This window comes from Camelina sativa, chromosome 3, assembly GCF_030686135.1.
Source record: "Camelina sativa cultivar CO46 ecotype springtype chromosome 3, ASM3068613v1".
Lineage (NCBI taxonomy): Eukaryota > Viridiplantae > Streptophyta > Magnoliopsida > Brassicales > Brassicaceae > Camelina > Camelina sativa.
In genome coordinates this window covers 15,358,194-15,383,680 of record NC_141882.1, presented here as the reverse complement: position 1 = coordinate 15,383,680, position 25,487 = coordinate 15,358,194, and the positions used below count along the sequence as shown (strand labels likewise).

Here is a 25,487-nt window from a genome sequence, read left to right as displayed (position 1 = left end):
ATACTAGCAAGCAAAAATTTCATAACTGTAAGAAAATATTCAAAATTCTGATAACTATTACGGTCGAAATCAATGATCAGAAAAAAATTGACAATTTTCGATTTATTGCGACTAATTTCTAAAAAAAATAACAATTAGTTATTGCTACGTTGATGTTTATTGTAGTTAACTATTGTTATATTTAGCAATCTGGTCAACAAGTTCGGTAAAGTTACACAGGATTTGCTAATAGTTTTTAACAGGATTTGCTAATAGTTTTTAACAGCAGAGCTAAGAGAGTGTTTCACAGCAAATTAAGATAGTGTTTTGTCGGTAATTACTAATTAATTGCTTTCGTGAAAAAAAAACATTGTTTTGCTTTTTCTCAGACGTAAATTTCTCTTGACTTGTATAAATCCAATCATAAATAAAGCAACTTTTTTTGTAATGATTTTCAAAGAGAACAAAACACATGCTCTCTCCAAACAATGGAAATAAGGCACCGCACTACCAACCGGACTGACACAAGATTGTGCACGGGTACATGCATACGAGTATCTTATTCGTTACTCTCTAAACCATAAAATTTTAATTATACACACAATATATTGTCAAGTTGATGTATATACATTAATTCAACGGCAAAAGAACGAGTGGGATCGGAGAATCATTGCCCCAAGTATTAAAATACTCGTTTTCCTAAGTTAATTTTGAATCCAAAGATGTCGTCAAGTAAAGATGTTAGATGTGATGTCGTTATCTTTCATTTTCTACATACAAAAACGTGTAAGGTGGTGCTCTTCTTCTTCGACGCTTGAGTATCAAGTATTTGTACATTTGTGTGTGTACATACACAATTTTTTTTCCTTGAAATTGACACCAATCAACCCAACCACTCACCGACACATTTTTCATGCTTCTTTTTAGTTTAATGCGGGTCTTTATTTGATGCTTTCATTTCCCATCTAATCATTCTTCACGGAGTACATTTTCTCTCTTCGTGATTTGTGCTGGTCCTTGTTGTGAGTTGCGACAATATTAATCACAACAGCAACGAGTAGGTGAGGACTGAGAAGAGTTATTTTTCGGAAACACCGATGTATTGTTTATTGTGAATTACTTATCTCATTGAAGTCCACAATTCTAAATAAAGAAGAAGAAAGATCTGTTACTTGAGGAAAAAAAAAAAAAGAGAAAGATCTGTTACTTATACTATATCAAAAGTTTTTTTAAAAATATATTTCATCTATTTAACGAAAGTGTCGTTCAAACACATTTCACAATTTTTTTAAAAAAATACATAGGTATTCCAAAATTAAAAAGTATAAACATATAACAAAAATAATTTTATAACTATGAGTCTAGATTTTTTGTGTGTGTCAATTTGCATTTTTGTATTATATTTAGAAGTTAATCTCTAATAGTTTACAGTATATTGCATAAAAAAATATTGCTATTTTTCAAATTGCTTAAATTTTTTGGGTTTTAGACAATTATTGCTTTCGTGAAAGTTTTTTCATTTTTTTTTGTAAAGTTAATTCTTTCTGAGATAATGAAATTAAGCAATATTTTAATATATTGATAAATTAATAAATATTTTAGTTCCAACTTTATTAGTCTAAAAGAGCTTAAACTTTTATGCCAACCTAAATTCAAATAGTTATATAATTGAAATGACCTCACCTGTTTTTTTTTAATAATAATAATAATTAACTACGATTAGTAGTCCCATATCCACTAGCCACCTAACCACAATCACAAGACAACAGCGGAATAACAATACCAATTAAATAACTAATAATAATCCAATATAGAATAACCAATATCCAATCCTAACCATTTCAATGTCAAACAACAGAAAAACAAGGAACCGACAACCTAACAAGTTCTAAAAACCAACTCTAGCAACGCCAAACAACATCCAATCGAGTCCCTAGAACATCTTTCTCTTCATTGCCTTGATTCCATGATCAAACTTTGCTTTTACCTGCACCACAAACACAAATTGAGATGCATGAGTATTTGATAAATACTCAGTGAGGCAATCCTCCCATCTACTGGGCTATACATACAAGCAACAATGACTCTAATGTTCCAAACAATCAACAAACACAACACACAAACCAGGAAAACGAACATCGTCACACTGGAAGGGAGGTATCGACCGACACCAGCCTAGTGTCAACCGATACTGGCATTGGTGTCGATCGACACTACCCTACAATGTCGATCGATGCCCATTTTTGCTGGTGTCGACTAACATCAAGTGGTGTCGATCGACACTCCACCTACAACTGCGATCCGCACAAAGTCGAAAGTCAAATCTGGCTTCCCAATCTCCTCCAAATCAAAAGAAATTAAAGTAGTGATTTAAAACAATTAATAGAAAAACAAAAAGAATAAATGAAAAGATGAGATAACGAATCTGATTTTCTGACATGACAGTGACGGTCGTTGGGCTTTCCGATAGTACAATTATATGCCACCTGGGAACTGAACTGAAGTGTGTATCATATGAGATGTGGTCACTAGACTGAGACCGTACCACTACACTGTTACCTTAATTGGGCCTTTATTAGGCCCACTTATTATATCCCCCATTAACTGTAGGCCCATTTGTTTTTTAATTTTTAATTTTTTACTGGGCAAACTTTTCTTACCAAAATCGGCCCCCAAAATTATGAAAATCAAAATCGAACCCTCAAAGGTCAAAGCGACGGCGAAGGAGAGAGGAAAAAAATTAGAGACGGTGGCGGTCGAAACCCTGTGCCCTAATTCGATCGGAATCTTGATTCGCCGTCGTACTACGTCGTCGCTCGGCGGCGGAAATGTGCGGTTGGGGCGATGCGTTTAATCGTCACCGTCATGTGTTCATTCATCCCTTACCTTTATTCTTCTTCTCCTCCTCACCGTCCTTGCTCTTCTCCAATCTCTCGCTCTCGAAATCGTCGTTGTCGTCTCACTCGTTTCGCCACCGCATTACTCGCTACCTCCGCTCTTCTTCTCGCCTCCGTCGCTTGGCTCTCTCTCGTCTTCTCTCCGATCACTTCTCGTTGCTGGCATCTCCTTAGAGATTGGGAAGACAATCATCTCTGGAACAAACGGTATCATCATACTCCGATTAAGGTTCATCCTCCTCCTCAGCCGTCTCTCCCAGCTCTTCCTTTATCTGATCATGAATTTAGAAATCGTACTCTCTCGGAGGTTGATAGACTTGATCGGTTGTCTCTGCAACACTTGATGTTTGGGATTGCTGGATCTTCACAGCTTTGGGAACGTCGTAAGGAACTTGTGAGGTTATGGTGGAAACCTTCTCAGATGCGTGGTCACGTCTGGCTTGAAGAGCAAGTTTCTCCTGTAGAAGGTGATGATTCACTTCCTCCTATTATTGTCTCTGAGGACAGTTCTCGTTTTCGTTACACTAATCCCACTGGTCACCCTTCTGGACTTCGCATTTCACGCATTGCGATGGAGACTTTTCGACTTGCTCTCCCTGATGTTCGGTGGTTTGTTCTTGGAGATGACGACACTATCTTTAATGTTCACAATCTTCTTGCCGTGTTAAGCAAGTACGATCCTTCAGAGATGGTTTATATTGGAAACCCTTCCGAGAGTCACTCTGCTAACTCTTACTTCAGTCATAATATGGCCTTTGGAGGCGGTGGCATTGCCATTAGCTACCCTTTAGCGGAAGCTCTATCTCGCATTCACGATGATTGCCTCGATAGATACCCTAAGCTATATGGCAGTGATGATCGTCTCCACGCCTGCATCACCGAACTTGGAGTTCCTTTGTCCAGAGAGCCTGGCTTTCACCAGGTATGTTACATCATCTCTGCGTCTATGATCTCTATTGGTTCTTCGATATGACAATGCTGATTTCATGATTTTGTGGCAGTGGGATATTAAGGGAGATGCTCATGGTCTCTTGTCCTCTCATCCCATTGCACCTTTTGTTTCAATTCATCACGTTGAAGCTGTTAATCCTCTCTATCCGGGGTTATCAACATTAGATAGTTTGAAACTCTTGACAAGAGCTATGAGTCTGGATCCCAGTAGTGTTTTGCAGCGATCCATCTGCTACGATCATACACTCAAACTGACATTTTCGATATCTCTTGGTTATGTTGTACAAGTTTTCCCGAGTATCGTCCTACCACGAGATCTCGAGCGAGCTGAACTTTCCTTCTCTGCCTGGAATGGCATAAGTCAGCCAGGTGAGTTTGATCTTGACATAAAGCTTCCAATTTCATCTCTCTGTAAGAAGCCTATCCGCTTCTTTTTGAAAGACGTAGGACGAAAAGGCAATGCTACACTCGGAACGTACTTGAGATCCTCGATAAAGGATGATCTGAAGTGGAAGCTTCTTTGTTTTCCACGCTCTCTTCCTCTGCACAAAGTGGAAAAGATTCAGGTCCACGGATTTCCTCTGAGTAAAAATTGGCACTTGGTGAGGTTTTATATTGATCATTTGATCACCTAATTTTTCTTTTCTTGTTTTAGTAATTTGCAATTGATGATTTGAAATGTTTCTATCAGGCACCACGACGGTTGTGTTGCAGAGCAACCCCAACTTCTACTAATGAGCCGCTCAGATTAACAGTTGGGCAGTGTGGGAAGGTAATTTTGGGTTCCACGATCAGTTCCCAGTGAGTTATGGTGGATACTGGATCTCTAAGCATGTTGTGCCAGCTCTATCCTGTGCTTGTACATAGGTAAGATCCAGTACCTTAACTGTTGTCTGACCTTAGAATGCTAATCCCCAAATTGAATTTGTCACTCTTTTGTTTATTCCACTTTAACTTTTTGTTTTTGTACATCTGAGATTTCAAAACTCAACTCTTCCTGTTGAGATAACGAGTGTAATGTGCACAACAACAAATCTTTACCACTGAACTCTATCTATCTGTGTTAAGAATGGTTTTTGTTTTTTTCCCCATCTACTACATTTGCCAATCTTGATGTAGCCACATAATATTTGTGGGTTTACTATGTTTAATATATTAAAGAAGAATATATCCACTAGTAGTAGGGGTGAGGTAAGTGGTCCATAGGTTTATGGATTTAGTGCGGATTTAAGGAAAGGTCTTTGGTTGGATAGATTTTTAAGATGTGTGTGTGTGTTCTAAAAACTGTGGGTTTAATCAGAGTGTTGTGGTGTGAGTTGACTTGTCATGAACTCTCTGACACACTGGCAAGTGAGCCCAGGTTATGTTACTTGTTTGTCGTAAACCTTTGAAATTGACATTATGATGAGAGAGCAGTTGCAGCATCATGGCTTCTATTTAAAGGGGTCGCATAGTTAATGCGATGATCAAAATATAGCCCCCAAAGTTAGATTTTGGTGAGTTAGTTACTTAATAGTGTAAGCAATTCTTTTAGCCTTGGCTTTGACTTTGTAAGGTATTTATTTGCTGCCACGAAAATGTAGATATGATTTGTAAGAAAAGAGAGAAAAAAAAGGATTCGTGGATGTGAAAATTCATGGAAATTACAAGGACCATTTTAAACTAAAATGTTGTGTGACCCGTCAAAATGATGTTGACTTGTTATCTTTTGGTAAGTCCCTCGTATGACACAAGTTGGGAAAGTAATGAGTTTGACAACTTGTGTTCTAATGAGATCAGATTTATTGGTCGTAGAGAGAGACGTTAAGATTATTAGTGGGTTAATCAAACCCCCCTAAGATCTAGATCTCTATGTAAAGAAAGATGAAAAAAAAGGAAAGAGAGATGGGGTTTTTAGACTAGAGAGATTCAGAAATCAAGGAAGAGACTCCGTGAGCATGTTCTTACCACCTCGTCGTCTGATTACACACTTTGTTTTTTTTTTTAATATATATATATTTAAGTGTTTTTTTAGTTAAGAATATTATTACTAATAATTAAGTGATGAAAAGAAAAAAAAAGAAGAACACATCACATGTAAATAAGTAATAAATAAGTGAAAAAGGAGAGGCATGTGAAAGTGGGGAAGAAGAAGGAGAGAATACAGCTGTGTGTTTTCCGCCGCTCTCTCTCTCTTTCTTTCCCCTTCAAGAAAGTTCTCCACTTCCACCGCCCATCTTCTTCTTCTCCTTCTCCTTCGTGTACTCTTTATTTTTTTTTTACTTTTCTTCCTTTCTCTTCAAACCACTATTATTATTAGCATCTTTCATTCTCTAATTTTTAGTCTTTGTTAAAAAAAAATTATAAGGAATACATAGTATATATATACCATTTGTTCATATTTTAAAGTTAACTACTCAAAAGATTCATCGAATTTTCAAGTTCTTAAGTTTTCAAGAATTGATTTCGCTATATACAGTACACTATTATCATAATTACTAATAAAAAAATTAATCTACTAAAATGAAATTCTCTACATTTAATAACAATTTCACGAGAATTTTAATTCAATTTAATTCGTTCCACTAACAATTGTTCAACTATTTTGTTATTTGCCTGACATATCAAGCATATAGTTTATTTTCCTTTTCATATATAACTAGAAATCAGATGTCTATTTTTGTGTAGCGTGTAATTTGGTAATATGAAAATGAAATGTGAATTTTTATATATATATATATATATATATATATATAATATAATATATACATATATATTTGCATTATATGTGTAGGTGAGAGGTATTTAAGAGTTGTATAATGTGACAGTGTGAGTGTCTGCATCAATGTCTTCAGTTTGCAACTAATTTTAGATATAAGGCTATTCAATTTTCTGTTCATCACTCCCTCCTATCTTTTATTCACCACACTCTTTACTACCTCTAATGTACTTACCCCATTATTTCACCTAATTGTTATGAGGTTTCTTTATTAGATTGTAGTATTTGTACTTTTTCTGTCGAAAAATCTGGGTACCAAAACAAATATCATCATCGTGACTTTTATTTTGATATATCAAGATGAACATAAAAGAAAATGAACATACTACAGTTTCATCTTAAAAATCCAAAGGACTCAACTTTTTCTAATAATGTTACGTATCAGTTTTTAGTTTTAGATTCAGCAAAATCCATTATTTAAGCCATTCACGATTATCAAAAAATAGATTTCCTAAAATTTAGGAAAACCAGGATTCGGAGGATATTAGCAATTCCTTCATAAAATCTAAAAACCACATTTTGTGGGTTTTTCAGTCGTGAGTTTTTTTTTTCTTCTCTTTTTTCTAATATATATTAATTCTAATTTACTTAAATTCCAAAACAAACTAAAGCCTGAAATGGTGATGATGATAATAGTTTTTCAATAATGTGTTTTCTATATGCAATAAACGTATTTTGTTTGCATCATTATATTTTTATCTTTTAATAAAAATTTATAATCATTATTTTACTACTAAAAATAATTATTATACATAAAACAAAAACTAATCAAGTTACCACTCAAGATTTTGCAAAAACTAAAATCTACACCAAAAATCAAAAACTAATAAAATCAAAAACCGAAATTCAAAAACTAAAAACTAAAATCTAAAAATTAGTTAAAAACTAGCAACCATTCATGACCTACATGTAGACACCAAATTAGAAAAGAAAACATAGCACAGTAGGTTCAAAAACATTTAAGTCTGACATCTCATTTATTTATTTTTAAAAAAGTTTTGCAAACCAACGTTTTTCATTATATGCCAACATCCAGAGAACACTTAGACAAAATTTTGGCATACAAATGAGTCTCTCCTGGCTTTGTTATCTAGACAAAATCAATTATTCTATGTTAAATCCGCTGCAAATTCAAAACATAAGATGATAGTGTTTGTACTTTGTAGTGGGTTTGGCTTTTTATTTTCCTGTTTAAACGGAGTATAAAAATCCAAGTTTTTAGATAAAATCAAAGGAAACTAATGTATATGTCATAGAAGGTTTTGATCAATAACTATAAGTTTTTTACTGGTAAAAAAAATGGATAAACAATACAAAATAGTAAAATTTGGTTCAAAATAACAGTACGAAAAATATGAAAATCTTATTTTAACAACATCTTTTATGGTTTATAATTATCAAAGTGATATATCCTATAGAAAAATATTGCAGAATTACTAATCGTATTTAAAGTTGTCAATTCGACAAGGCTTGACCATCTGAATAAAATTACTAGTCTGTCTTGTTATAATATCTTTTATGTAACAGTTTTCATAATTTGCATTATTCAGCTAGGCTTTTACCAAATTTACTCAGCTATAAAATTATTGATATTGAATTGAATTTACTATAGTTTTCCATTACTATTATTATTTTTTTTATTTTTTTGGCATTCCTGTTGTTAGTTCTGTTTCTATAACTGTGTATATATTACACAAAATGAAAAAAAGAGAGAGAGACTGTTGAATTGGAGAGGGAAGAGAGAGTAGAGGGGGGAAAGATGACAAGGCTGGTCCAGCTCAAATCGGGTAAAAAAACTATTTAAATTCCAATTTTGTCCTTCCCTCTTCCCCTAAAAATCTGATTGTCACATACCCTACCAATTAGACAACGCCACGTGGACACCTTAGACATGATGGTGGGAGAGGACAACAACATGGGAGGCACATGATTTTGTGTTTATTATATATATTTTTTTTTGCCAAACAAAAAAAGAAAAATTAACCCCCCAAAAAAAAGAAAAATGAATCAGATCACTGGCAATGAGATGTTTGCGGATCCAAATTTAACTTTTAAAGCATTCCTTCTATAAATAATAATAATACACAACAAAATTGGATTTTAATTTAATGTAATAATAAAAAGATGTGGACCTTTTATTCTAAACAAATAATAATAAGAATAATGAAAAAAAAGAAAAAACAAATAAATAAAGAAAAAGGGAGAGAGTGAAGAAAAGTGGGTTTAACAATAATTTGCTGCAAAGTTAGAAGAGGGCTTCAGCTTTATTAACTTCTTCCTTTGCTTTCATTCTCTTTCTCTCTATCTATCATCATCATCCTCGTAATCCTCATCATCTCTCTCTCTCTCTCTTTCTCCATACCCTAGCTACTTGCAGTTATATACAAAAAAAAAAAAAAGGCTGCTTAGCTTTGCTTCTCTTTCTTCTTATTTCATCATCAATGGTTTTTATCTAGCTAGATATTAAACCAAACTGTGAGCTCTAGCTAGAGAAGAAAGAGAAAGAGAAAGAGATTGGTGAAACCATCAAGATTGGTGAAATCTAGAGATATGGAGCAAGTAGGAGGAGGTGGAGGTGGTGGTGGTGGTAATGAAGTTGTGGAGGAAGCTTCACCGATTAGTTCAAGACCTCCTGCTAACTTAGAAGAGCTTATGAGATTCTCAGCCGCTGCGGCTGATGACGGTGGAGGATTAGGTGGTGGTGGAGGAGGAGGAAGTGCGTCTTCTTCATCGGGAACTCGATGGCCGAGAGAAGAAACACTTGCTCTTCTTCGGATCCGATCCGATATGGATTCTACTTTTCGTGATGCTACTCTCAAAGCTCCTCTTTGGGAACATGTTTCCAGGTCTCTCTCTCTTTATTTCTCTTAGCTCCATTACATTTCTTGTTCATCAATGGTGTTTCTTGATCCATTTGCATGTGTTTTTTTTTTCTTTTTTAGTATAATTTTTTTTTTTGGGTGTTTGGTATATAAAAATAATAATATATTCGAGATCAAAGCATCTTCACCATCCCCAAGAAAAAGAAAAATTTAAAGAACTGTTTGTTTATTACAGAGTTGGCTCTCATGAGTTTCTGGGACGTTTTCGATTTTGTAAATCCCAAGACTCTTTTTTTTTTTTTTTTAAATAATTCGATCGAACAGTACACATGATTTTTATTTTTTTTTACCAGCTAATATCGACAACCCAAAAAAAATTAACACAGAATCTGAATTTTTATTTTTAATGTATTGAACAGGAAGCTATTGGAGTTAGGTTACAAACGAAGTGCAAAGAAATGTAAAGAGAAATTTGAAAACGTTCAGAAATATTACAAACGCACTAAAGAGACTCGTGGTGGTCGTCATGATGGTAAAGCTTACAAGTTCTTCTCTCAGCTTGAAGCTCTCAACACTACTCCTCCTCCTCCTCCTCCTCCTTCATCTTCCCTCGACGTCACTCCTCTCTCCGTCGCTAATCCCATTCTCATGCCTACTTCTTCTTCTTCTCCATTTCCCGTATTCTCTCAACCGCAACCGCAAACGCAACCGCAACCGCCTCAAACGCATACTGTCTCTTTTACTCCTACTCCACAGCCTCCTCCTCCAATGGCTCCGACCTTTCCGGGAGTTACTTTTTCGTCTCATAGCTCATCCACGGCTTCAGGAGTGGGGTCTGATGATGATGAGGAGGACGATATGGACGTGGATCAAGCTAACATTGCCGGTTCAAGTAGCCGCAAACGCAAACGTAGGAATCGCGGAGGAGGTAAGATGATGGAACTATTCGAAGGTTTGGTTAGACAAGTGATGCAGAAGCAAGCGGCTATGCAAAGGAGTTTCTTGGAAGCGCTTGAGAAGAGAGAACAAGAACGTCTCGATCGTGAAGAAGCTTGGAAACGTCAACAGATGTCTCGGTTAGCTCGAGAGCATGAGGTCATGTCTCAAGAACGAGCCGCCTCTGCTTCTCGTGACGCCGCAATCATTTCATTGATTCAGAAAATTACTGGTCACACTATTCAATTACCTCCTTCCTTATCATCATCTCAAACGCCTCAACCGCCCCATCAACCGCCTCAACCGCCCCCAGCCGCTAAACGTGCTCAAGAACCACCATTATCAACAGCTCAGTCTCAATTACAACAACCAATAATGGCGATTCCGCAACAACAGATTCTTCCTCCTCCTCATCTTCCTCATCAACCAGAACAGAAACAACAACAACAACAACAACAACAACAAGAGATGATGGTGAGCTCGGAACAATCATCATTACCTTCATCATCAAGATGGCCAAAGGCGGAGATACTAGCGCTTATAAACTTGAGAAGTGGAATGGAACCAAGGTATCAAGATAATGTCCCTAAAGGACTTCTATGGGAAGAGATCTCTACTTCAATGAAGAGAATGGGATACAACAGAAACGCAAAGAGATGTAAAGAGAAATGGGAAAACATAAACAAGTACTACAAGAAAGTTAAAGAAAGCAACAAGAAACGTCCTCAAGATGCTAAGACTTGTCCTTACTTTCACCGTCTCGATCTTCTTTACCGCAACAAGGTACTCGGTGGTGGAGGCGGTCCAAGCACTTCTTCTGGTTTACCTCAGGAACAAAAGCAGAGTCCGGTCTCTGCGGTGAAACTGCCTCAAGAAGGAGTTGTTAACGTTCAACCTCATGGGTCAGCTGCTTCAAGTGAGGAGGTGGAGCCTATAGAGGAAAGTCCACAAGGAACAGAAAAGGTATAAACTTTGCTTTTCTTTCTCAAAATGTGATTTGGTTTGTGTTCTTTGATAACTGAAATATGATTTGTTGGAATTGAAGCCAGAAGACCTTGTGATGAGAGAGCTGATGCAACAACAACAACAACAACAACAACAGCAGCAGCAACAAGGGTCAATGATAGGTGAGTATGAAAAGATTGAAGAGTCTCACAATTATAACAACATGGAGGAAGAAGAAGAGGAGATGGATGAAGAAGAACTAGACGAGGATGAGAAGTCCGCGGCTTTCGAGATTGCGTTTCAGAGCCCTGCAAACAGAGGAGGCAATGGCCACACCGAGCCACCTTTCTTGACAATGGTTCAGTAAAAAAAAAAAAAACAGAACCATTGTTTCAAGAAAAAAATGTACTTATGTGTGCATAGTTTCTAAACAAAAACACCCAAAAAAACCCAAAACACAAACACACACATCTGACACCACAAACTGAAAAAAAAAAAAAAAATCAAAAGGTCTCATCGATCTTCGATTTTTTTTTTCAGTGAATACAATTCTTTTTCACATTCTTTCCCATTTGTCTCTCTTGTTTGTTTCTTCTCTTGTTCATTGTTTTCTTCTTCAACACCATTGTTCATCACACACACACACACACCCACATGAAAAGCTCTAGTCTTTTAGATTATTTGGAGTTGTAATTCATCAGCAAGTCTCACACTTTTTTTTTTCCTTTTTTCTTCTTAAAACATTTGTTGATTGGTTAATTGGGGAATAAAGAGTCCTTTTTATTTATTTATTTTTCTTCCTTGATAAACAAGAGAAACATATATGAATTGATAGATGATTTGAGATTGGCTTATTCACGTTGCTTTTATATTTATTTTTGACTGAGAAGAAAGACTCATTCAACAAAAGCCTATAGTTTTGAGAGGAGAAGAGAGAAAAGAGAAGAATCTCTTTGTGTTTTTATGTTTTTTTGTTATCCTTTTTGCGGCGCCCACAAATACAATCCGATAAGCCATTATTCATTTTGGTGTCACAATCAGTTAAACAGGGTCGCTCAAAGTTTTGTTCTTTTGTTTCAACTTTCTCCTTTTTTTATATATTTTTTAGCTCTTACAATCAAAAGCATGTGCAGGCTTTTGTACTTACAACGACATGACTCGTGCCACTCTCATGTTAACTCATTGTTCATCCTTCTTGTTTTTAATATATATTTTTTTTTTTGCTTTTTTCTTTAAATACCCTTTCAGAAAACTGTTCAGAATTTACTGTAAATTTATATAGTAGTAAAAAAAAGAAGAAGAGATGGTTATATTTGAATATAAGAGAATATAGAAACATGGATTGAGACAGCATGATCACACCCAAAAAAATGAAAAAAAAATAAAGAAGAAGAAGAAAAGAAAAGATTCTGTATCTTTTTTGATAGAGAGAATAATAATGGAGGAAATGGGTACAGGTAAGAAAAGAGTAAGTACCACTTTGATTGCCAACTTGCTTTCACCTCTTTGTGTCTTCTTACACAGCTGCCCCAACGTGCAATCATTTGTATATATTATGTATATGTATCTAATTATACACATATATTACAATGTAGTTGTTGTGTATAAAATACACCAATGAGCCTGTCCTACCCATGTGCCTTTGTTGTTTTCTTTTATTAATTAGACTCTCAACTTTATATTTATTTTTGTTTTAATTACGTATAATGAGGGTCACCTTATAAAAAAGCCAACATGTAATCTACATTTTCACATGTGATCTCACCATTAACTCAAAAGATTAAGATCTCTGTTTAAGTAACTGATCACATGCATGTGTAGTTTCCTTTTTGATTAGGCTTTGCCTATATTTTCTTGTCTACAAAACCATATAATATTCTCTCTATTCTTTTGTTTTGTCTCTTTTTTCTCCAAACCACGTAAATCCTTAGAACAACACAAGTGTACTACCTACCCAAAAAGTTAAAAAAAGTTGTATTTAATGTCACGAGTTCGAATATCAACAATGGAGAAAAAGACCAAGAAGATTACTTGGTATTAGCCCAAAAATTCTTGGTAAAATATATTGATCCTTTCTGTATAGCCATGGAAACCTTGACGAGGAAGTACCAAGAACAAAGACAAAGATACAAATTTAAGTTCAACACCATTTTTAAGGATCTGATAACTGGAAACCCAACAAGTGTTAGTTGAAAACACGATTCAATCCATCAAGTCCCACTTCCATTTACACAAAGAAAGGGCGCTCCCTTTTTTTTTTTTTTTTTTTTTTTCCAGACTCTTAGGTCACTTTTGCCCCAAGAAAACAAAATTTATGAAAGTAAAACAAATAATGGGGAAAAAGATCCACAGTTGGAGACTATAAAGCTGTAGTTATATAATAAGTTAGCAAGTTTAGTCGAGTTCTGCTTTGCTTTTACTTCTCTTCATCTTAGCCTTAAACCTTGACTTCACCATTAATGTCTCTACTGTATTTATGAAGTTTCCAATGGCCATCACAACCAGAAGAATGCCACAAACCAATACCTGCCCCAGTATTCACGTTATCATCAGAAAACCATTGTGATAAACCATACTATGGGGATTTAAGATAAGTTACTCGGTTGGAAGTGAGAAACAAGAGGGACAGGAGTTTCCTATATCGATGATATTAATTCAAGTATCGTCTACATCACTATTTTATGCTTTTCGTCAGACTGGTGCGTGAATAAACCAATCTGATAATAGTATAATACACAAATGCTCCCAGAAGAGAGATACATACCTGCCATTCAGCGACTACCCCCATAAATACTGTCCTAAGCAACTGCAGTCCCACATATGCTTCAAAGCCCTGAGTTTCCAAAGTAGAATAAAAACATGTTTAGCTACAATCTGATAAACAAGCTTATGAACTTAATATGAGTCTGAAGTTTCCCTTAAATTGGTGATCTTTCACTGTTTCGACCATCTTACAAGTTTAAGAGGACATCATGAAGTTTGGTTTTACTTAGTATATATCTTCAAAGAGATTTAAGTTCCAAGTATATAAATTATGTAAGAATGTATACAAATAATAGCTATCAGTCACCAGCTAACCTATACAACCCTGGTCTTATGGTGAAGGAAATATGAAGCTTTAAGATGCTCTAGCATAACCTTATGTGAAATTGAGTAAGAGTAAAACTGTTACCTGTAAAGTGAACAAAATAGGAAATAATAGCAACAATTGCCCATCTACTCCAGCTGTTTCTCCCCATACAACGTCCATCCTTTTAGCCTGAAAACGACCATAATGCACACTTTTACAGCCATTTTATAGTGGCAAATAGGATTTGGGCCAGAGAAAAAATGCAAATAGTATGGCACCTTTCCAAGCGCAATGCGAGTGTATAATCTTTGGCGTTGATATCTATTTTGCAGAAGCATCGCAACACCTTGCATCATAGCCCATTGGAGGAAAAGAAGCACTCCTTTCTGCAAAGATTTAGAACGATCAATACATTTGCATGGTAGCTTTTACTATGCGTATATGATAAAGTTAATGACCACTACCTGCTTCTGAACACAGTTTGGTTGACCTTTGATTTCCCAAGTGAGACTGACAAGGGCCATTGCCATGGCAAAATAATGATGATAAAGCCACCTGCAAATGCATATCAGTCCAATGGTTTAAGTCATCTCCAACCCACGCGATAATATATGCTGATAAGATCATACACACCAAAATCAGTCTACATAACATGATTCACTGCAGATCAAAATCCTCTACCCACTGAGGCCTTTATGGGCCACTAAAGTTTCTCATCTATTCTCTAAATGATCTAAAGAGTCGATCTCTAACTGACAACAAAAGTAAGCTACCTCTTTAACAGCTCTCCAATATTTCCATGCAATACCAAACAGGAGACAAATTCTAGGTAAATCACAGTGTAAAACCTTCTGCATTACATTTCCTATACAACAATTCCTATCATTAACTAAATTCTAATGTCCTTCACCAGCAGTGCGATCAGTATAAGCCTAGAGAGGTACAACAGAACAAAACACAACGAGTAGCAAAACATTAACCGAGTGGCAGTGACAATAAATTTGATGAGTTGCTTGAGTCACGCTAACAACCAAAAGTTTATAGTAATTTTTCATGGGTTAAAGAGCAAATAGACAAAGAAAGAGACTCAGCAGCACACAGGGTCTAATTGACAGAAAGAGAATGGTCCAAAAGAAAATGAACCCCTGCTCTCAAAGGAGGGAGCAACCTAATGAATTTTAAACCTCAGAACAGTGTAGCAAAACACAACATAGTGATCTAGTCTACCCAAAGTTACATCATGTGAATTTCAGCAGCATAACAAAATTACATCAACCTAGAATATTTCAAATTTAAAACAATGGATACCAATAGCAAAACAATCATATCTAACTGTTAAGGAATAGGATTAGAGTACCATGAACGGATATCACTCCCATTAGCTCTCAAAATGTTCTCTCGCATAACCAAACCAGCATAAAGGAACAGAAGCCAAGCCTGATAAAAGAGGATTACATGTCAATCCAAAACACATATAACATAAGCTTAAGTAACTCAAACCAAAAAACAAAACTCAACCGTTATATATATATATACCTGATAGAGCTGAACAGGGAATGCAGGCAAACATCCATCCCACACATAAGATCTTAATGTCAAAAGAATTGCAGGGAAAACAAGAAAAAGAAGAGCTGTCCTATCCTGTTCCCATGTAAAAAGACAAGTAATTTAAACCAGATTCATACATCGAAGTAAGATCCAACCAACCACATTAATGAGGGAAATACAAAATACTAACTCTGTAGCTATTGTATTCTTCTTTAACTTTAAGCTGTACATCTTTCCGTGAAGCTTTAACATTCACAGGTCCCAAAAACATTCTTACAAAGCGTCCTGCTTTTCAAACATGACACAAAGTCTAATCCTTTTAACAAATGGATCAACACAAAAAAAACTTGAATCTGAGATTAGATCATTGATTGATCTCAAAAGGGAGAGGATTTTAGAAACCTTGAGGTTTGGAGGGAAGAAACGATGAAGTGTCTCCATCAGCAAGCATGCATCTAGCACGTTGCAGATCCTCCTCTAGCTGTAACCCAAAAACACAAAATTACGAATCGGAGAAATCGAGAAAGAGACAGAGAGAGAGATTGGTTTTTGTAAAAATTTGACCTTTTCGAAAAGTTTGGGATCGAGATGCTTGTCGGAGACAAGGGTTGAGTGGAGACGGCGGATTGATGAGTCAACGACGGAGGCTCTTTTACGGAGAGAGAGCTCTTCTTGGGAAGAAGAAGAGACGAAGGAAGTGGAAGAGTCGTGAAGCTCTTTAACTTGTTCGACGATTCGTTTCACTTCTTCTTCAACCTCCATGGTGTGTTGGATCCGAAAGATGAATGAGATCGGACTCGTATGTGTCTGTGAATGAGAGATTGAAAAAAATTCGAGAAGACCCAGAAATAAAGGAAGGATTTTTAGAGACGAGAACAAGAAGAAGAAGAAGTTTGTAACTAAGGACGGATCACTTTTTCATGCTCTTACAAAACCCTCACCGAGTCCCTCCCTACCACATCGCAATCTAAGCATCACTTTCTTTGTTTTTGTTTTTCCCTTTGTTTATTTTTCCTAATACTTACAATTAATTAGAATCGTCTTTTTTTTTTTTTTTTTTTTGTTTCTTTTTCATGTCGGCAATTTTTAAACAGTTAAATAAAAAGCTTGTTTTTTTGCTTAGTTTTTAAAGAACCTCTAAATGCAAAAAGAATGGAGAAAGAGATGGATTCAAAATGAAGGAGTCTCAAAGAAAATATAATATTGTCACAACTCACATTGGTTCATAACAAGCAATACTTGTCTGCATTCCTGGTAGTTTGGAATCAAAGTTAACTAGTTTTAGTTTTGGAAGAAGAATAAGAAGCTTTTGGGTGTGTCTTAGTTGTAACTAAGGACGGATCAATCAATCTCGCAAGGATCTTTTTTCTCATGCTCTTACAAAACCCTCACCGAGTCCCTACCACATCGCAATCTTAAGCATCACAATCCTTTGTTTTTTTTTTTTGTTTTTTACTTTTTTTTCTTAATACTTAATTTTAGAATGAGTTAAGTCTCAGAAGTCCCTAAAATAATTTGACAAATCTCCTATCTCCCTCTCTATTTTTCATACCCTCACCTTATCTAATAAGAGGTGGTGAGACGATTTTAGCCTTACAATTTAATTAATGTAGATTAATTTTTTTAAATAAAAAAACGAACCCAGCTCTCTTTCGATCCGAGAGAAACCCGACCTGTGAGTTCCTCTCAACCCAGGCGCCGACGATTCTTCCGACGTCGGAGCTCCTACTGCTGTTGTTATTAACCAACTCGAGTTGAATCAAGTTGTTCGTCAGAGCTCTCTTTCGACCTGGTTACTCACCTCTCAACCCAGCCGCCGACGATTCTTCCATCGTCGGAGCTCCTACTGCTGTCGTTCTTCACCAACTCGACTTGAATCAAGTTGTTCTTCAAAATGCAGGTGCGTTACTTCACATTAGAGTAACTTTTGGTTGAATTTGTTTTTTATTTGTAAATTTATAAATTCAATTGGATTTAGATCGAAGAAAGCTTAGCACATTGGGTGTTTTACAAAGGTTTATGGGTCGATTGAGCTATCTATTAGATAGGAAAGGGATTTGACTTTCGATTTCAGTGAATTAAGGAGATTAGAACTCGTTTACCATTTGATTTGATAGGAGAGAGAGAAGGTGAAACTGGTAATACTGGTATATTTAGTAAAACTAGTAAACCTAGTTGTAGTACTAATTATGATTTTTTTATATTGGTTGGTTTGGCAGGATACAATATGCGAGAACGTCAGCCTACATTTTAAATGTGAAGTTCGCATGTATAGTATAATGTTCAAGAGGAATATAACATTGTTGATGTTAAAAGCAAGGATACAGAGGAAGCTTGGGTTTGTTGAAAGTAACGTTCAGTTGCAGCTGAGCTACAAGCCACTACTGGTAGAAACAATGGAGCATTGTGAGCTTAATGATGATGAGGATGTTAATGTTTATCTAGACTCCGTTAATTATGAGAAGCAAAGATGTATGTTGTTTGTGAATGTCATCCATTCCGAGCCTCAGCCTGAGCAAGTTCCCATAGTGCCCACAATGCCCACAATGCCCATAGTGGACCAAAGTTCTGTTGGTATGAACTTTGAAAACCAACATGCAAAGGATGGTGAAATCGGACCTAACGCCATTGTTGTCTACGTAGGCAAAGAAAAAGCTGTAAAGGGTGATTCTAATAAAGAGGTTGAAGCTGAATCACGTGATGAAGGTGATGAATATACTGAGCCACGACCTATTGTAGAACCTTGTAAGTATATTGAACCATGGGATGACGGTTTGGATCTGACTAAACTTCAAGAATTTCCAAACAAGAAGGCATTGCAAGATGTGGTGGATAGAGCTTCATTCGCTAACTGTTTTAGTTTTGAAATAGAAAAGTCGGACAAGGTGCGTTATGTGGTCAAATGTCCTAAAGAAGGATGTAACTGGGGTTTACGAGGTGGTAGGATTCGAGGTACAAATATTTTCTCGATTAGAAGGCACAACAAGATGCATACATGCTCCCGGGCTAGTCAAAGTTCAAGCAACAGTAAGAGACAAGGCACTCCACAATTAGTTGCTTCTCTTTTACATGGTGATTATCCAGGGCAAATGGAAACTCCACCTCCGAAAATTATCATGGATCTTGTCAAGACAAAATTAGGTGTTGATATATCATATTACACGACTTTGAGAGGGAAAAAAACAAGCTGTTATTGATTTGAAAGGTAGCCCGGAAGAAAGCTACAAGATGCTGCGATGTTATCTGCACATGTTAGAGAAGGTTAATCATGGTACAAGATCATATGTGCATTGCAATGAGAATAATAAATTCATGTACTTGTTCATAGCTTTGGGAGCTAGCGTTGAAGGATTTAAAGTCATGAGGAAAGTTATAACTATGGATGCAACTTTTCTAAAGAACGGATATAAAAGTGTTCTTGTTTTTGCGTCGGCTCAAGATCCTAACCGTCACCATTATCCCTTGGCGTTTGGTGTTCTTGATAGTGAGAATGATGCAAGTTGGAATTGGTTTTTGGAGATGTTGAAAACCGTTGTTGGGGATTCTTCTGAAATAGTATTTATGACTGACAGAAATACAAGTCTCATAAAAGCCATAGCTAATGTGTATCCTCTGGTTCATCATGGTTTTTGTATATGGCATTTATCCCAAAATGTGAAAGGTTATGCTAGTAACGTCAACAAAGACGTTGTTGCATGGAGATTCATGGAGTGTAGTAGGTTTTACACAGTGGTTGAGTTCAACATTGCTTACGCTTCTTTTACGACAAGATATCCTTCTGCTGCCAAGTATCTTGAAGAATCTACCTAGAAAGAAAGATGGGCAAGATGTGTTTTTCCAGGAGATAGATACAACCTAGACACAAACAACTGTGTTGAATCGATGAACATCATTTTTGAAGATGCAAGGAGGTACTCCTTGATACCCATGCTTGATGCAATACTTAAAAAATTCTTTGAATGGTTTAATGAACATCGGAAAGATGTTGTGTCTGGATAAGTCGCAAATAAATTGGTGCCTTTAGTGGAGAACTACTTACATGATTTATGGGCAACTGCTGAGAAACTAAAGGTGACAGAGCTAAATGGTTTCGAACTTGAATACAATGTCATTGACAGTGACAGAAAGCCTTATTTGGTGAAGTTGCGATTGAGAAGTTGCAGTTGCAGGTTTTTCGATATACAAAAGTATCCTTGTGTGCATGCATTGGCGTCTTTCATTACATTCCAAAAATATGGAGGTAATGATATCGAGTTACATGAGTTGTGTTCTAAGTATTATTGGACGGAGCTGTGGGCAATTGCATATTGCAGGACAATTTATTTAGTACCTGGTAAGTCTCGATGGGATGTCCTAGATGAAGTCCAAGATATGCAGATCATTCCTCCTGATCGGAAAATAAAAGGGGGAAGAAAGAAAACAAAAAGGTATGCATCTGGTGGGGAAAAACGACCAAAAACTCGACCTAGGACGCATAATAAAAGGCGCCGGAGACAAAGACTCCAATGGTTGTTATTTGGAGATTCTTGTAATGTTCATGTTTGATTCACCTCTTCATGTATCAATTGTGTTTGGTTTGACGAATCTCTACTTTTTACGGCATAACTCCCTCTTGAAACTTAATTTGAAACTTAATTTGAAGTCTATTAATGTTTTCTTCTTTCAAACTATGTGTATATAAGATAGTAGAACTGGCACAACTAAGATAAAACTGGTAAAAATAGTAAAATTGGTATTACTGAAAATAATAAAATTGGTGCTACTACCTAAAACCAATGTTGACAATGAGTTGACAATACATATTGTATAAATGTTCTACAAAGGTTTCTACTATAAATGAATAATTTTCTAAAATATACTAATTTTAATTTATTTATGAAAGAATCTCAACAAGTGTTTCCTTACACTTTTAATGTCACTTTGTAAATAATAACCAAGTAAGCATGAAAAAGTTATAGAATTATAAGTTTTAACTTATGAAGTTGCAAAAAGCTTGTAATTGTATGTTAGTTAAGTTTAATCAACTGTAAAACTGAGAAACCTCTAAAGTACAACTATTTGTAAGTTTAGTGAAACTGCATTAATCGGTAAAACTGTGTGTGAACACACAGTGTGAACGCACACAATTTTTACACGTGGCCAGGCTTTCGTTTTTTCTTTCTTTCACCGAAGATTTTTCTTAAAGTAGAGAAGCTTCTCCTCATTCATTCATTCATTTTATTCGAAACTGAAAGTATTCTTCTCTTCTCTCATCTTGAAAGTCGAATTCTAGATCTATAATTTCTCTCCTTCTCAAACTATGGAACAATTTGAGGCCGACCCATACTATGTTGATCAGAAGAGGGCAAGGAAGTTAGAAGCGTTGTGAGAAGCCATAGCCGATGGTGATTTGGGCATGCCTCGAATATGCCCACATGGCGAACAAATCGTCGAAGAGATCTCTCCAACAGAAACAGAGAAAAATAGATGGTTTACTTGCGTTAAGTATAAGGTAAATTAAACTAAATTAAACACAATTGAGAGATCTGAATATGATGTCTGTTCGTTGATATATATTGCAGAATGATGGATTGCACAGGCGTAAAATTTGGGCTGATGCAATTGAAGAAGAAACCCAAAGCTTAAGGAAGGATGTTGAAAACCATTGGGAGAGATTGACGGAATTCGACCCCCATCATACTCAGATCTATAATTTGTAGATGCAACTTAAGGAGAAGAGTGAAGAGATTGCCAAACTAAGGGAGGAGGTGGCGTTGCTTTCAACTCGAGTCGATCTCCTGGATAGATTGTGTTTCAATTGATATTATCTGAGTCGATCTTCTACGTTGCTTTAAAACTTGTTGAATCTGTTTCTGTTTCTTATATTTTATATGAATTCTCTTGTTGGTTCAGTTTCTTAGCTTTTATGTGACTTCTCTTGTTGAATCATGATGTTACTCTATTTTTCTATGAATTCTCTTGTTTTGTTTAGTTTTACGTAGGTTTACCAAAAATACGAACGACAAATCCAAGAAAATAACGTAGTTTTACATAGTTTTACTAGTAATACCTATCCCAAATCCAACAAAATAACGAAGTTTTACATAATTTTACTAGTATTACCAATCCCAAATCCAACAAAATAACGAAGTTTTACATAGTTTTACTAGTACTACGATGACAAATCAAAGAAAATAACATAGTTTTACTACTTCTTAGACCTTTTTCTCTTCGTCCCTCTTCCTCCTTGCGAGCTACTCGGATGCTCATCATCTCCACGCGCCTGACATGAAAGCAAATATTGTTTAACACCTTCTAGTATTACCAAGTATTACTATAGTATTACGAAGTATTACCTTTGATTTCTCTTGCTCTTTCACGAATACTTCCAACGGTTCGATCCTTTTTTCAAGCCCATCAATCTTCGCCGAAATGTTATCGAACTTGGTTTTCATCTCCTCCTTCATGGTCCTTAGAAGATCCACCAACTCAATAGTATCTTCTCTCGGTTGTTCATTGGCGTCTATTTCCTCATTCCCATCGTTTTGTCCTGAACGAGAAGCCACATCTGCTGTGTACATCTCCTCCAAAAGTACAGGTAGTCCTCTACGAAGGCGACACATCCAACTGGCAACTACGACATCATGGGTATCATCTTCCTCAGTGATTCCATGATTAAATTGAGAAGAGGAATTTCTTCATCAATATGAGGGATCACACTAGCTATTGCCTGTGTAAACGACCTACTTTAGATACATTACAAACCAATTTATTCAAATGATTAATAATTTCAGTTGTTAGGATAACTAACCGTTGTTGTACCAAGTGTATCACCTAAATCCTTTAGAGGAAAACCTTTCTTAAATTTCCTCCTGCACATCCTAGGACAACTTTCAGCCGCCTCAGGAATTTCGTCAATGTAAGTGTTCCCCAAAATTGGAACTGCCTCAAATAGTAAAAACTACACAACACAAATAAAAACTAAAATCAGCTTCACTTTTAAGAAATATAAACAATGAAAAGACTTCAAATTTTAAACTAACTTACCTCCAATGGAATACAGAAACCTGGAACAGGCCATAACGCATCCTCTTTCTTCACGACCCCTTTAAAATGCCTCATTGTATGGGAAATCTCTTCTAGCATGTTATCGAATGATAATCTCCCCCAAGGAAAAGGCACAGAAAAATTTAGATCATCCACTGCTCTTACAACAAACTCATCGATACCCGCAACATTTTCTCCCGAGTCTTTTGTATGGCCTACAATGATGCTTCCTAAACAGTAGAGAACCGCCATCTTCAACCTATGACGAGTACGACCTGGTTGCATTACCTTTAACTTTTACTTCACATCTTAAAGTCTAACCTTTTTTTTTTCGTAAAAAATACTTCCTTCGAAACTCGTTACTGTCGGCTTCCTTGTAATTAAGTGGATAGCACCGACAATCTAATCCAGATATCAACGCGTGTTCTCTCAGACCATAACGGATTGGCACACCATTCACAACAAACCATACTTCCTTCTTTTTTTCAATTTCTGCTGTTCGAAGTAAGAGCAACCACATTCCCATAAGCTTGTGGTTTGGGTCCCTTGGCATGTGGAAAATGTGCTTGAATTGTGGATGTTTCTCAAACCAATCCCTCTCAAAACTAGTCAGTGAATGCTCTAATTTATCAAGCGTTGTCAAGGTTTCAAAAATATGACACCTTGTCGATAGCTTGATTCTCTTGTTGTACTGACTAGGCTTGAAGTGCATTCCTAAAGGTTGCATCGCTTCTGTTTCCTCCTCCGATTCCTGCAACAATATCAGTTTTACATGAGTTCTACCAGTTATACACCAACTAGTTGTACCAGTTCTACTAGTTCTACACCAACTAGTTGTACCAGTTCTACTAGTTCTACACCACCTAGTTGTACCAGTTCTACTAAATTTACAACACCTAGTTGTACCATTTCTACTAGTTCTACACCCAATAGTTGCACCAGTTCTACCAGTTCTACTAGATCGATTTCAAATTCCATTTCACTTCCGAATGACACAGACTAGTTGTACTTACACTTGCATCGTTGTGCTCCTCGTGCTCCCTCTCACTTTCGCTTGTACTCCTTCTCGAGTTACCTACCGAGTTCGAACTTCCCTCCTTATCTTCTTCTTCTTCTTCTCCTTCATCGTTTTCTTCTTCCCCTTCATTGTCTTTTTCTTCCCATCTTCACCTTCATTGTTTTCTTCTTCCCCTTCATTGTTTCCTTCTTCTTCTCCATCGCTTGATTCCACAGAAGTAGATCTCTCGTTATCTCCTCCTTCTTCATCATCTTCTTCTCGATTACTTGATTCCGGAGTACCGGATTTTGCTTTCAATCCTTCCTTCTCATTTTCTCCTTCGACCACCGGATTGGGTTCCTCCGAAACTCGAGTTTCACTTTCTCCTTCGACCACCGGATTGGATTCCTCCGAAACTCGAGTTTCACTTTCTCCTTCGACCACCGGATTGGGTTCCTCCAAAACTCGAGTTTCAATTTCTTCCGCCACCGGATTGGGTTCCTCCAAAACTCGAGTTTCACTTTCTTCCGACACCATACTCAAAGCTCTCTCTCCTCCTACTGTCGCCGGACTCAAACCCGGCACACCTACTTCCGGCGAATCGGATTTTGCTTTCGAACCACCATCTCCTTGTGAGATCCTTTTTTCTTTCAAACGATCACTCCTCCTAACACGACCTCCCTTGTTTTCACCATCTTCTTACTCGATTTTTGGTTGATTGAAAGAAAACGTGAAAACCCTAGTTCTACAGTTTTACCCAAATCGATTCGAGTTTCCCGAATAAAGAGAGCGGTTTTAAACAGATAAATTTTACAGTTTTTTTTAAAAGATTCAGTTTTTCGGGTCTTAGATCCGATTTTGTTTGGTTGGGTGGATACTACCCAAGTATTTTTTGTAAATATCTTAGTTTTCTTTGGACAATAGAGTAAAACACCACTATCTCGATTTTTTAAAAAAAACAAAAATAAAGGCCAGAAAGGAGAGGGAGTTTTGAGATTGTCAGAATTCTTTTAGGGGCTCCTCAGACGAAAACTCATTTTAGAATAGTCCTTTTTCATGTCGGCAATTTTAAAACAGTTTTATATTAGAGAATTTTGCACTTACACCTACTTTCTCCTAAACTATTAACATACACACCCACTTTCTACTATCAATATACTTTCCTTTTGTAAAATTACTACTTACCCCTCAATCTAAACAAACCAACTCTCTTCCAATTAACTTACCTATGTAGATTCTAATTATAGAGAGAGAAAACAATACATCTTCTTCTTCTTCAACCATGATTCCTCCAATTTATCAACCAACAAAAAAATCCAACTCACCATCCTCCCAATTATTCAACCAAACAATACATTTTCTTCTTCTTCTTTGTTTTTCTTTTGTTAATCCATTGAAAGAGAAAAGCTTGTTTTTGTTTCTCTCTCTTTCTCTATGCCATTCCTTTTCTAAATTTTTCAAAAACCATTCCAACAATAGTGAAAATCCAGAGAAAGTGAAATATTTAGATCTCTTTCCTTATCACTTTAGATTATATGAAATTCGATATGGGGTTTCT

The 25,487-nt window shown here is 36.2% G+C and overlaps 4 protein-coding genes across 5 annotated transcripts; 2 read left to right on the top strand and 2 right to left on the bottom strand.

Annotated features, from left to right (window-relative positions):
- The first annotated feature begins 2,637 nt into the window (after window positions 1-2,637).
- LOC104777336 (uncharacterized) lies at window positions 2,638-4,918 on the top strand. The gene is made up of 3 exons (XM_010501562.3): window positions 2,638-3,798; window positions 3,878-4,429; window positions 4,519-4,918. The coding sequence occupies exons 1-3, from the start codon at window positions 2,824-2,826 to the stop codon at window positions 4,630-4,632; spliced, it is 1,641 nt and encodes a 546-aa protein (XP_010499864.2). The 5' UTR covers window positions 2,638-2,823; the 3' UTR covers window positions 4,633-4,918.
- Window positions 4,919-8,667: 3,749 nt separating this feature from the next.
- On the top strand, window positions 8,668-12,075 carry LOC104777335 (trihelix transcription factor GTL1). 2 transcript variants are annotated; one of them, XM_010501560.3, is made up of 3 exons: window positions 8,668-9,431; window positions 9,827-11,306; window positions 11,389-12,075. In XM_010501560.3, exons 1-3 carry the CDS (start codon window positions 9,136-9,138, stop codon window positions 11,653-11,655), a joined length of 2,043 nt encoding a protein of 680 aa, XP_010499862.1. In that variant the 5' UTR covers window positions 8,668-9,135; the 3' UTR covers window positions 11,656-12,075. The 2 variants fall into 2 exon arrangements, with proteins under 2 accessions (XP_010499862.1, XP_010499863.1); XM_010501561.3 differs by having other exon boundaries at window positions 8,688-9,431; window positions 11,393-12,075.
- A 1,346-nt stretch (window positions 12,076-13,421) lies between these two features.
- Window positions 13,422-17,244, bottom strand: LOC104777334 (uncharacterized). Its single transcript, XM_087505467.1, has 10 exons — window positions 16,471-17,244; window positions 16,309-16,387; window positions 16,097-16,191; window positions 15,895-15,999; window positions 15,716-15,795; window positions 14,823-14,913; window positions 14,637-14,744; window positions 14,461-14,547; window positions 14,053-14,121; window positions 13,422-13,814 (listed from the first exon to the last, which is right to left on the bottom strand). The coding sequence occupies exons 1-10, from the start codon at window positions 16,666-16,668 to the stop codon at window positions 13,683-13,685; spliced, it is 1,044 nt and encodes a 347-aa protein (XP_087361593.1). The 5' UTR covers window positions 16,669-17,244; the 3' UTR covers window positions 13,422-13,682.
- Window positions 17,245-21,899: 4,655 nt separating this feature from the next.
- LOC104777333 (uncharacterized) lies at window positions 21,900-23,683 on the bottom strand. The gene is made up of 4 exons (XM_010501558.3): window positions 22,933-23,683; window positions 22,697-22,846; window positions 22,242-22,615; window positions 21,900-22,168 (listed from the first exon to the last, which is right to left on the bottom strand). Exons 1-3 carry the CDS (start codon window positions 23,215-23,217, stop codon window positions 22,520-22,522), a joined length of 531 nt encoding a protein of 176 aa, XP_010499860.2. The 5' UTR covers window positions 23,218-23,683; the 3' UTR covers window positions 21,900-22,168; window positions 22,242-22,519.
- Window positions 23,684-25,487: the final 1,804 nt, after the last annotated feature.